This window comes from Telopea speciosissima, chromosome 11 (genome assembly GCF_018873765.1).
Source record: "Telopea speciosissima isolate NSW1024214 ecotype Mountain lineage chromosome 11, Tspe_v1, whole genome shotgun sequence".
NCBI lineage: Eukaryota > Viridiplantae > Streptophyta > Magnoliopsida > Proteales > Proteaceae > Telopea > Telopea speciosissima.
Genome location: NC_057926.1, coordinates 613808 through 627380, shown reverse-complemented (window position 1 = coordinate 627380; position 13573 = coordinate 613808). Strand labels below are relative to the sequence as shown.

Below are 13573 nucleotides of genomic sequence, written 5' to 3'. Positions count from 1 at the left end.
ATATGGCCAAATACCCCCGAGATGAATCCCCGAAATATTGCAGAAAAAATGCAATGTTTCGGACATATTTCGGATATTTTTCGGATATCTCAGTAGACCCGAGATATCGATATATCACGAAATATTATACCTTAACTCCCGACTCCCGACTCCCGACTCCCGACCCCTGAAAAGCTCAAAATGACAACCAGATCAGTGAGTGTGCAAGTTGATAGAGATTGATGGTAGTTTGAATGGAGATAGAGAAGCTGTGGGAGGAGGTAAGGGAGCTGAGCCTTGGCACCTACTCCCAGGTGGAACGCCTGGAATCACCCCCTTCACCACTTCGATTCCTCAGAGATTTCGTCTCACCCAACAAACCCTGCATCATCTCCAATGCCACTCTCAACTGGCCAGCCCTCTCCTCTTGGACCCACCCCTCCTATCTCTCCGATGCCCTCTCTTCCTCCACTGTCTCCGTCCACCTCACCCCGAATGGCCGTGCAGACGCCCTTGTTCCCAACCCCGACGACCCTTCTTCTCCCTGCTTCGCTTCCGCCCATGTCCAGCGCATGCTCTTCTCTGCCGCTCTCAATCTCATCTCTTCTTCTTCAATTTCCGATTCATGCGTCGCATATGCTCAGCAGCAGAACGATTGCTTCCACTCAGAATATTCTGCTCTTGCTTCCGATGTCGATTCCCATATCTCCTGGGCCACAGAAGCTCTTGGCTACCTCCCTGATGCTGTCAATCTCTGGATAGGTAACCATCTCTCTGAGACATCATTCCACAAGGACCACTACGAGAATCTCTATGCCGTCATCTCCGGCGAGAAGCATTTTCTCCTCCTTCCCCCCACCGACGTCCACCGCATGTACGTACGCGACTACCCCGCCGCACACTATTCCTATTCACAGGTCTAACATCACAAACTCTATCTCCCTTCTATTGCTCTCTCAATGCACACCGCATGTATTTAGCTATCTGGTAATCAGCTTTGCAGGATACCGGTGAGTTCACATTGGAACTTGAGAAGCCTTTGAGATACGTGCCTTGGTGTAGTGTGAACCCTTACCCGTCTTCTGGCGATAGAGATAGAGAATTGACGTCCTTCTCGCTGTATTTCAATGGACCGAAGCCATTTGAGTGCACCGTTAAGCCCGGGGAGGTTCTTTACTTGTAAGCCTAATTTACTCAACTCCACTTCTGATTGATTAATAGTGCACCCCCCCCCAAAAAAAAAAAGTCATGTGTTATATTTGGATCAGTTATCTTCTGAAATAAGTCTGTGCCTTTGCAAAAAAATTGAATGTAGTGATAAGAAGATGCTGTCTTAATAATATTGACAGCGTATCGCTTGTGAAGATTGACAAGACAGCTTGCAAATTGTTTGTGACTATGTTAGAAGTTGCTTAATAAATCTTATATTCCAACAACTTTATAGTTATGTAGTTCTAGGTAGAGAAAAACTAAGACATACGATTATATGGTCTTTCAGGTTGTTTTTGCTGAAAAACATTGATTTTTCATATAAAATTGATTTTGTCCAATGCTTCCAAAAGTATAATCTTTTGTTTGGCTGGTTCTGTGACAGAAAGCTCTTATCACCATTGCATGGTAGAAAGAAAAGTATCTCCTTGCAAGGATTTGTGTCTTTGAATCAGGGCTGCAACTTGGGCCAGGTTCAACTGCTCTGTTCAAGCAACCAACCAACCCTGAATGTGTGTAACATTTGTTGCATTGTGAATGATTTACATTCTGAACCATATATTTTCACTCGATAAATCATGATATAAAATAGGAAAATTACTAGATACTGTTCCTATTGACATGGATACACTCATGTTGCAGGGCTGGGCTTGGCCTGAAATCCAACCACTGGTCTGACAAGTATAAAATCACAAGTATCCATCTGGCAGCTGGAGAGAGAGAGAGAGAGAGAGAAGGTCCAAGTCAGTCCTTGTAATTCTTTTATTTATTAGAGGATCTATCAATAGACAAGTATATTGCAGCCTTGAACCTGTCCATAATTACATGACTCCTTACACTCCATCAGTGGATATTATGAGAACTTACTCCTGTCAAAGTTTTGAAGCTTTCATCCTTCCACTATTGAGTGAGTCTTGCCTATGATATCCAATATTAGTTGGGTGATTGCACACGACCAGCGTTGGGATTCTGGAAGGACTACTGCAGTAGTCTTTGATACACCACTGCGATTGCTCCTTGCCAGTGATACACATGCCTGGTTGGCATGCCCCACTGCCACTAGATGGCACCCCCCACTGCCACTAGATGGCACCCGAGAGTTCATCCCACTACAATCACCATGTGATATTAAAATAGACATTTTTTTTGGGGGGGGGGGTTGTACAATATGCTTCATTGATTTGGTCTTCGAGATCTAATTATTATTTACACAAAATAGGACAAAAATTATTTATTGTTGAATTTTCCTTTAGAAATTTAAAAGAAGAAATTCCAATGGTTTCATTTAATCCATGAGTCCTTTAGAAAAACTAAAAATGAAATTCCAATGGTTTCATCTCATCCATGATTCTTCATTCTTTACTTATAATTCTTTAGCATCATAAGAAACTAAGAATAGACAAACAGTTCAGCACCAGAATTGAGCAACAGTGTTGTTAGAGAATATATCTTGGTTGGAGGTCTCTATGGACCTCCATAGACCTTCATACCATGGGGTTTTATCGTGGGTTAGTAGTTTATGCTATGTTCTCCTAGTTTCCTATTCTGTTTAGGCTTACTTAGTAGAGCTCTATTCTAAGTATGTAATAGAGTTCTATTTTGAGTATGTAATGTGTCCAAGTCTATTACATAAACGAACCTTGGCTGTGGTGATAGATTATCCAATTCTATCACACAGTCTTCTTCCATCACCCTAATCTCTCTCTCTCTCTCTCTCTCTCTACTTGCAGTTATTGGTTATCCATCCTTGGTTTTGTTACATGGTATCAGAGCTGTAACCTGTACCTGCTGCTCTCAGTGATTGCCCTTTTTTTGAGTGTCTGGTTTGAAGAAGAAAACCCTAGTTCATAGAAGAAGAAGAAGCAGGGTTTCATATACTGATTTCAATGACGATTTATGTGAAAATTCATACCTGTTCGGTTTGAGGTTGAAGCCGAAGTTGTTCCTACCATTGAAGTAGACCCTGTTACTACCTCTGGTTGTTCCCTTTTTTTTGCTTTCATATACTGCTATCGTTACTGCTCGTTGATAAAATCTTGTGGCTGGTTGTATCAAGGATATACCGGTTACTGCTGGTTGTATGGCTATTGATTTTTGGAATCGATTCACCAGTTTCATCATCTTGATCAAGTGTTGATGAATCGATTCACTGGTCGATGCTATTTGCTGTCGATATTTGAGGAACGAATTTATCGCCGGAAGATTTGTTGAGGAGTATCGATTTGTTGCTGAAATTCCAGGTTATATGTTGGTTCAGTGTCTCTGTTGGAGTCGTGGAGTCGATCGAAGAAACCATCTCGAGCAGGTTCTTCCTTTGTTACCACCCTCCCCCTAATCGCTGGTTTCACGCAACCAGAAAAACGATGGGTAATATCTTTTGTTTTGTTCTTACCTTTTTTTTATAATTTATTTAAGTTTCCATAATTACCCGCATGTGTCATAAACTTAATTTAGTTTCCATATTTACCCCTCTTACTGTTAAATCTCTCATGCCCTTACTTTTAACTTGCTTCCAAGTCTGTCCCTGAACAGTCAATCTAAACCCTTTTATATCCTTGCCTACCAAGTTGCCCTTTGCATATTCTAGTTATTTACCAAACTACCATTGCCTTATGGGTGGGGCTGTAAGTGAATCAAGCCGGATTTTGAAATCCCGGATTGCATTATATGGTCTATTTACTTGGATGGCTTGTTAGTGTGGCCAAACTTTACAGAATTTCCATTGGGTTATATATTTGCCATACTATTGGATGCAAATACAAAGACTTACTTTCAAAAGAAAAAGAAGTCCAAGCTGTCCAAGTAGTATTAGTACTTAGTTGTTTTTGTTAGTTTTCCATACTTATTTTCTATTTTAATGTAATAAGTTGAACAGGACCAGAACTGGTTGAACCAGTGGTTCAACTTAATTAGTCTTTAGTTAAGTGTTTTATTTAAGTGTCATGTGACCAACTTAAGTTAGTCACATGACCTTTTAGGTGACTTGTATTAGAGCTCGGCTAGGGGGGGGGATCATTCCTTCTCCTAGGCTGGTTAGGAGTAGGCCTTTGGCCATTATAAATAAAGTAAATTCATGGGAGGTGTTTTTGTCATCACTGAAATTTGAAAATTGCTCTAAGCTGCTCTGCAACTTGTTCTTCTCCATTGAAGATTGTCTTGTGTCTAATCAAGGCTGGTGGGATTGGTGTTTGATCCAATCGACACCTTGCGGTGTGAAGCCCAGGTGGTTCTATTGAAGCTTTTATTCAACTTCAAGTAAAGTTCTGGTTTCTATTCAAGTTCTACAATCAAACAAGCTACTGCCAAGGAAACGTGGCAATAGCAGTGAGTTTGATTCATTCCAACCCTAATCATTCTTCTTGTAGTCCTCTAAACCACCAAACCCTAGCATTCCCTCAATACCTAAACTTCTTCCCGTAACCCAATTACTGCCTAGACCATTCCAGCCATCAAAACAAGCCTGTTTTTGGATCGAATACTCCTCTGCCTCATTGGAGAACTCGATCCAAGTTGCAGCCAAGCATCCCACTCAAACCCTATAAATCATCACTTTTTCTCTTTTCAAAAAACCCAAACCCTAACTCCAAAACCTGCTGCTGATTCTGATTACCCATCCTAGACTTATTAAAGTTTAACAGGACCTTCACTGGAAAACTCCTCTACATCAACTTACCCTAACCCTACCATCAAACCCAAGATTCCATTAAACCCTAACCCTAATTTGATCAAAACACCTATTTTTGACCTACCAGAATTATTTTTCATAGCAGATCCTAATTATTTGGCTTCTAGTTGGTCCTCTACCAATCTAGAACTACATTAAATGGTATCAGAGAATGGATAAACATGGTAGTCCAGTGCTGCCAGCAGCACTCGATCCTATGGCTACAGTGATTGAGATGTTTCAAAAGTACTCTGCTGAACGGAGGGCTATATTTGAAGAAGTAAGGGCTGAACAGAGGGCTACATCTGCAGAAAGAAGGGCTGATCAGAGAGTTGTGACTGAAAGGTTGCAGCAAATTGAACAACGTCAAGTTACTGCAGTAAGGGACAGCAATGTACCACCTGAAGGGGATAGATATCAAGTACAATCTCAAGTTCATCGACCTAATCGAAGATACAAGGAACACAGGGAAAGGTACAAAGAAGACAAGGAATGTCAGAGAACTCTAGAAGCTCGACTTAGCTTTGAAGACCATATGAGATTTTATTTTAATGGTGATAATGACACTCCTTATTGACGCTATGGTGACACACAGAAGGTCAAGCTCGATTTGAAGGAATATAATGTCAGACACGATCCACAAGTTTTATGATTGGTTAGCTGCAGTGGATGATTATTTTGACTGGTTTGAATTGCCTGAGTCTAGAAAGATGAAACTGGCACGTACCAAGCTAGTGGGTTCCGCCCGTGAGTGGTGGAGAATTACTGAAAAGTAATATGGAATACGAGGGTAATGCACTTGTTAGTTGGGCAGAGATGAAGGATGACCTGAGTAAGAAATATATTTGCCAAGGCATTTCAGGGCACAGTTATAGGGCAAGTTAATCACTTTTCGCCAAGGGAATTTGTCTGTGGCTGAATATATGCAGTAGTTCGATTCACTCTCTTCTCGTATTGGCATTAGAGAATGAAATTCAGGTATTATCTCGATTTCGGTTGGGATTGAGGCATGATATTAACAGGGCTATTGGTGTTGCTGATGTGGCCAATGGCAGGGATTGTTTTGAGAAGGCTCTAAAAGCAGAACTACTGGCTTCTACTGGTAAACTATTTGGTACTCCCGTTGTCAACAACATAAAAAATTATCCAGTACCCAAACCTGCTGTTGGTCCTTCACATCCTACAGTTCCTCCACGGGTTGACAACAAGGGTATGGCACCTATGGTTAGCACCGACTGGGTGTGATGTTTTCACTGTCAGGATATTGGGCATTATGCCAAGGATTGCCCTCACCGTAGGAAGGCTATTGTTGCTGAAAAAAAAGCACACGAGGAGGATGATTGTTAAAGATTGGTTCGGTTCTCTTCTAGTTTGGTTCTCTTGGTAAAGTGTGTTACGTAACTAGGTACGTTGGAGTGTGTAGATACATTATGCACATGTTTAATGTGCTAATTGTGTGATTGTGTAATCATATCATATTTATAATATTCTCAAGATTATAAATAAAGTGGTTGCCTTTGTCTCATTGACAAGCCAAATCATTCTCTCTTTTCTCTCTATCTCTCAATTTGGTATCAGAGTGCAATGCCCTTGGGGATTTTTTTAGAGTCCGCCATCGCCGCCACCACCACCACCACCACTACCGTCGAGGCTTCGACCTCTTGGTTCAGCATGGTTTACTGAACACGTGTTAATGTATGTCGCACCATGCTAACCATAGCTGACCACTAACTACCACCATGCTACCTATCGCTGCCGCTCTACCATGTACCGTTGCCGCCACCACCGTGAACCTTTTTACCCTCCTTTAGGGCATCCTTTTTTTGAGTCGATCACATCTGTTTCCCACAGCCACCACCTGGTGGCCCTTCTCAGCCACTGCCTGCCACCATTGGTCGCTCTGGCCACCTACCAGCCCTCCTTCGGCCACTGCCTGCCATCACCGATGGTTTCTGTGACATTTTAGCCATGCTTGCTTGCTGCCATATCTTCTTAGGCCTCTCCAGCCCTTGTTGGTGCTCTCCAACCCCTGCTAGTGCAACTCTAGCCCCCGTCGTTGCCTTTTCCGGCCCCATATTTGACTTTACAACTGCTGTGATTTCTCTTTGATGCATCTTTTAGGTGTTTCTGCCCTCTTTATGGTTTTCTACCTCTCCCTATCTTGTGTAGCATGTTCTTTCCAACTTCTAGTGCATTTGTTGGGTTTTTCATGGAGGGATCTAGTACATCTTGGTGCTACTGGGTGCGGTGATCTATGTCACCCTATTGCTCCTCACCATCGTCCTACTCTCAACCTGACCCCACTAAGTTGAATGGAACAAATTACTTAGCTTGGTCTCGTGCATGCCTCCTTACCATTTGAGGTAATCATTTTTTTGGGTATATTAATGGTGACATCCCTATGCCCATTGAAACTCTGGCCAAGGATAACTAGTTAGCAAACGTTGCCCTGGTCATGTCGTTCCTTTCGAACTCCATGGAGTCATCCATTAGTTCCAGTTTTCTCCTCCTCAATTTGGCCAAGGAGTTATGGGATGTTGCGAAGCACACTTATGGTCAAACCAACAACTATGCCCGAATATATGAAATTTATTGTCAAGCTTAGGAAACTAAACAGAAGGATCTTTCTGTGTCTGCCTATTATTCTGCCCTGCCGACATTATGCTAGCAATTGGACTTCTACCAGCCTGTCACTATGACTAGCGTAGTTATGCTGATGCATTTGCAAAGGAACGTGAAATGGAACGAGTTTATGCTTTCCTCGCTGGCCTTATTCCAGAGTATGATCAGCTACGCATTCAAGTTCTCAACTGGAGTACCTTTCCTACTTGAAGCCTATAATATGATTCAGCATGAGGATCATCGCCATTCTGTCATGACGCCTCCTACTACACCTCCTTGGTCTGCTCTTGTTACTACATCACAGACTTCTTTACTTATGGATAGTGCTGGTTCAGTTATTAAAACTAGTTTTGCTCGTCCTTCAATACAATGTGACTATTGTGGCCTTCTCCTTGTCCTCCAGTACAATATGACTATTGTGGCCGCCCTCGTCATACTAGGGAGACTTGCTGGAAATTACATTGCCGTCCCAAAGGGAGGTGGAAAGGGAGGGAGAGCTGGGTTTGCTCGTCCTCAGGCTAACTTGACCGAAACTCCTGAGGTTACTGGTACTTCATCTATGTCTATAGAACAATTTGTGACTCAGATCTAATATATAATGTCTCAAATGGGTACTTCATCTTCTACCGTGGCACCTTCCACTTCACCTACCTCACATCTTGCCCAGTCAGGTATATTTTTGGCCTCCTCCCAATCTTCGTGGCTTTTTGATTCTGGAGCCTTTAACCATATGACCAGCTCCTCGGACTTGTTTTCTTCTTATCTCCCTTGTTCGGGTAAGGACAAGGTCCGAGTGGCTGATGGTTCTCTCTCAGCTATTTCTGGTAAAGGCTCTATTTCTTGCACCCCAACCATTTCCTTGTCCTCCGTTTTGTATGTCCCTAATCTCTGTGCCAATTTTCTTTCTATACATCGTCTTACCACTGATCTTAATTGTTCTGTTCACTTTTTTTCTACCCATTGTGTTTTTAAGGACCTAGCGACACAGGCAACGATTGGATGTAGTAGAGTGCGGGATGGTCTTTACTATTTGAACCCTAGTCTCACTTCAGCTCCCTCACCAGTTTCAGCTCATGTTACTCGAGATGCTAGTGCTCTCCGACAATTACATCATGAACATCGCCAAACACACATGCTCTTCCTATTTTCCAAGTGATAATAAAAGTTTGATTCCATTTTCTGTTATTCACTTTGACCTATGGGGTCCTTCTTAGACAATTGCGTGGGGTGGGTATAAATGGTTTATTACTTTTATTGATAATTGTACTAGACTAACCTGGGTCTACGTTCTTCCCACCAAGTGTGAGGCTTTTTCCTGCTTCCAGTCCTTCCATAAAATGATCTAGACACAGTTCAATGCACAGGTTAAGGTTCTCCGAAGCGACAATGGGACAGATGGCCCTTTCCTCCAGTACCTTAATACCCATGACATCCTCTCTTAGACCTCCTATTTTCGAATACCAGAACAGAATGGTATCTAGAACGTAAGAACCGTCATCTCCTGGAGGTTACGTGTGCTCTAATGTTTACCAGGCATGTCCTAAAGTCATGGATTAAAGTATCAACTAATACGATACGGACCAATACAGAACGATACGTATCGGTATTAGTCGATACCGATATGATACATACCGATACTAATGGGGGACAGAATAGGAGAGGGGAAATCTGAGAAGAAATTAGGGGGGGGGGAAGAAGAAGCCGTGAGAAGAAGAAGAAAGGGGGGGTGTATGCACACGCACAAACTCACCTTTTTTTCAATTCATTCTTGCATAATCTCTCCAATACGTTGGTTACACATCTATTTATAAAACCCAAAAATAAAGACTCCTAAGTGCTTACCAAAATCAGGCTAACTAAAATAGAAACCCAATAAAACTCAAATTGGAAATTTCCCTACGTGTCTAATAACTACTTTAAAATAAAAAATTACATAATACTGTCCCAAATAAAATAAACTTCTTAAAATCCTACTAGATCCAAACACTCAATTTGAACCCGGTTCAACTGGGTTTGGGTCGGTCCAAGGTAGTACACCAATTGGGTCGGCCAGGTCCAAGATTGTCCTGCATCAATTCTCCCGAAGTTGAATAAAACTCGACTATGAGTTTTATAAAACGAAAAGATCAGCATCACTCAATTGGCATCCATAAACATCGGTTTTGATGGGGTGATGATTCAACGCTCCTCGCGATCAACCTCCAGGATGTAGTGGATTTATGATAACAATGGCAGATTTGTAATTTTTTTTTTGGGTGAATAAATATCTTACCATACCCTTAGGAGGGGGCAGGAAAAGAGGGGAAGGGATATACAAAGGGGGGAAAAAGATTGGGGGGGGGGGGAGAAACAACAAGCTAACCTACGTAGAGGTGGAAGGAAGTAAAATAGACAAATCCAGGCCCCAGGAGACAGCGATATACCTGTTCCTAGGGGAGTCCAAAACCGAACGATGACGGGTACAACTGAGCTTGGAAGAGACTTCAAAGGAGATGGCTTTCCAAATCAGATCATAAGATCGAGAGTTGGAAGTCCATCTCCTAAGGTTCTGCTCCATCCAAATATGGTAGATAGCAGCTCCAAAAACCAACTTGCCAATGGTGTCGCATATAGAGGACCCAGAAAAAGTCATGTCCATCCAAAGCCATTCTTGCTTAAAGGGTAAAGGTCTCTTGCTACGGGGCCATATCGAGGAGAGGGCTTTTTTCCAGATGGTAGAGGTAAAAGGCCAAGCAAAGAAAAGGTGTGGGGGTATCCTCAAAACCATTCTAACAAAGGGAGCAAGCAGGGGGGACAGGGATGTTTCGGTAAAGCAGGAAGGCTTGGGTTGGGACGCAAAGGCGAAGGGATCTCCAGGCTGTGAAACTATGGCGAGGTATATGGCCTTTGAATCAGATGAGTTTGTGCCAGGGAACGGTGGGAGCAGTCTCACGAACAAAGTTCCAAGCAGAGCTAGTGCTAAATAGGCCATTGGGGGAAGGCAGCCAAAGGATCTTGTCCGCATGGGGGGGGGGGGAAGGGAGGAGAGCAGGCCAAATCTGAGAGGCTATAGAGGGATTAAGGTGAGGGGGAATGGACCAGGAGCTTGAGGAAATGAGGGAGGATAGGGAGGAATCTTTTGGGAGACCAGAAGAGTAGATCGTTTGGGGCCAAAGACACAATAAAGAACTCCAAGAGGGTGCCAAGGGTCAAGCCAGAGGGAAGTGGTGCTGCCATCAATGATAGAGGAAGAGATACCACGAAGGGTAAGGGGGGGGAGGGCAAGGATCTTGCGCCAGATCCAGGAAGAGTCGGAGGGGATGGCAACAGTCCAGATGGAGTCAGACTTGAGAAGGTGGGAGTAGACCTAATTGACCCAGATGGAATCTTGTTGAGAGGAGATTTTATAAATAAGCTTAAGAATGCCTGCGGAGTTGGAGTCATGGATGCGCTGGATTCCCAGACCTCCCTCGGATTTAGGGAGACTGATAGACTTCCAACTAACAAGATGGGGGAATCTAGAAGAATCATTCCCTTTCCAGAGGAAAGCATAGAAGAAGCGCTCCATTGCCTGGATGGTGGCTTTGGGTAAGCCGAAGATCCCATTCCAGTAGATGTAGGAAGCTTGGAGGACAGAATGGATGCAAACAAGGCGACCAGCGTAGGATAGGAGTTTGCTTTTCCATAGCTAGAGACGTTTGCGGATATTATCCAACATAGGAGCACAATGGTGATTGGAAAGCCTGGCTGGGATGAGAGGGAGACCAAGGTATTTGACTGGGAGGGAACCAATGGAGAACCCAGTCAGACACAGAAGGGAATCTTTATCAGAGTCGGGGATGCCAGAGAGGAAGATTTTGGATTTGATGAGATTAATGCGGAGGCCCGAGAGTGACTCAAAGAGGTGGAAGGAATCCATAATTGCGGAGATAGAAGAATGAGAGGCCTTTGAAAAGATCATCAAATCATCTGCGAAAGCTAGGTGGGTAAGGTTGATGTGCTTGCATTTGGGAATAGGAGAGATGAGATGAAGATCCGTTTTGGATAGAAAACTTCTTGAGAGAACTTCCAAAGCGAGGGAGAACAGGAAGGGGGAGAGGGGGCAGCCTTGGCGAATGCCCACTTTGGAGTGGAAGAACCCGGCCGGAGAGCCATTGACCAGAATGGAGGAGGGGGAGGAGATGTAAGCATATATCCAACGGATGAAGGCAGGGGGAAAGCCCATTTGAAAAAGCACATCACAGATGAAGTCCCAGCGGAGGGAGTCAAAAGCTTTGTGAAGGTCAATTTTTAAAAGGGCAGCCGAAGAGTGGGATTTACGGTCAAATCCTCGCACGATTTCAGAGCAGAGGATAATGTTGTCTGCAATGGTTCTTCCAGAAATGAAGGCGAACTGGTTGGGGCTGACCAGGGAGGGAATCACAGCCTTTATTCTGTTGGCAAGGATCTTGGCAATGAACTTGTAAACGAGGTTACAGAGGGATATAGGTCTAAAATTAGAGAGAGAGGTGGCTCCAGCTTTTTTAGGGATGAGGCAGATGAAGGTCTGGTTGACCTGAGCCAGCTGGCTGGGTTTGAAGAAGCAGCTGTGAATGGCTTTAAAAAGGTCTCCTTTAATAGAGTCCCAACGTCTTAGAAAGAAACCCATACTGAACCCGTCAGGTCCAAGGGCTTTGTTGGATTTGTGGGTGAGGATTGCCTTAGAGATCTCATCATCGAAGGGGATGGCAAGGAGGGAATCCTCAAGGAGAGGAGGGATAAACTTGTTGATGAGGTCAGGAGGGAGGGGAGAAGGGGAAAAGGGGGGAGGATTGAACAGGTTGGAGAAGAAAGAGATGGTTGCCGGCATAGTTGTCACGGCGGCATGGCGGTCCAAGGTGGTGGAGGCCTGTCTAAGCGCTTAGGCGGTAGAGCGGCCGCCTAAGCATAGCTTAAGCGGTAAAGGCGGTCTAATGTTAGTTTTCTCCCTCCCCCCCCCCCCCCCCAACAAAAAAAAAAAAAACTCAATAGTCAATACATGTTGGCATGATGCATCACAGTATCATACCTTATATCATTAAAAATTAAATTTAAGCCACCTCAAGTCATCAAAATGAAAAATCATACATGACACATAAAAATTCAAAATAATCAAACATCATAAATTAATTAAGAAACTAAAAGACAGCATAAAATCACCAATGGCTAATCAAGTAGTCAACATTCTCTTATTTAGAAATCAGTTAATCACTAGTCAATAATCACTAAGTCCTAGATAAAAAACTAACTATTATCATCATTTCATAAAAGACATAGTTGCATAGCATACCTTAACCAGGATGCTACCAAGAAAATGAAAAAAAACTGAAGAGATGTCAACTGCCAAGAATCAGGATGTTCATGTTGTCCATGACTCCATGTATCAATCCTGAAAATTAACAATGCAAGTAAGCATGCTAATTGTTAAAAACAATAGATAGAGAAGAAAGAAGAAATAAATCAAATTAAGGGGGAAAAATGGAAATAAGATGAAGAATATGAAAGACTCAAAATATCCTAGCTTAAGCAATCAAATACTCAAATACTCAAGAGTCAAGTTAAGTGTCAATGTCAAAGACTCAAAATATCCATAAATATCCAAATACAAATGTCAAATGATTTAATCAAAATCATCATCAAGTAAATTAGCAGCTGGTAGTTGATTATGATCTTCTTGTTGTTGTTCCATGGAACCACGTGCCCTTTCTCCAAAATTATCTACGACATCCTCATCGTCATTCACATCTTCCTCTTCTACCATATCTCCATCTGATCCTGAATCATCTTCAACAATAGCCGTCCAGGCCGTCCCTCGATTACGACGTGTGTAAGGGTTGATTGCTCCAGAGGTTGATGTTTGAGCTCTCCTTGCTCGGTTTTGGCCTTCAAATGATGTAGATGCCCCCATTGCTCTATCAGCAGCGCCCCATGTGAGATCATCCATTGGTTGGCTAACCATCCACTCACTAGTCCAGTCTAGCTCATCAAGCAATAGGGGATCATAATTTTTGTTCTCCTCACGCCTTTGTCGAAACCTTTCTTGAAGGCGGCGATTGTATTGAACATAGACTAGATCATTCAAACGTTCATGTTCTAGTCTAT

The 13573-nt window shown here is 43.0% G+C and overlaps 1 protein-coding gene across 2 annotated transcripts in view; it reads left to right on the top strand.

Moving 5' to 3' along the window:
• Nucleotides 1–211: 211 nt before the first annotated feature.
• Nucleotides 212–13573, top strand: part of LOC122646579 (bifunctional peptidase and (3S)-lysyl hydroxylase Jmjd7) — a 44214-nt gene continuing 30852 nt past the window's right edge. For both annotated transcript variants that reach the window (XM_043840156.1, XM_043840157.1), the window contains exons 1-2: nt 212–896; nt 983–1158. In XM_043840156.1, the coding sequence (XP_043696091.1) occupies nt 234–896; nt 983–1158 (839 nt within the window). In that variant the 5' untranslated portion in view covers nt 212–233. The remainder of the gene's footprint in view (nt 897–982; nt 1159–13573) is intronic.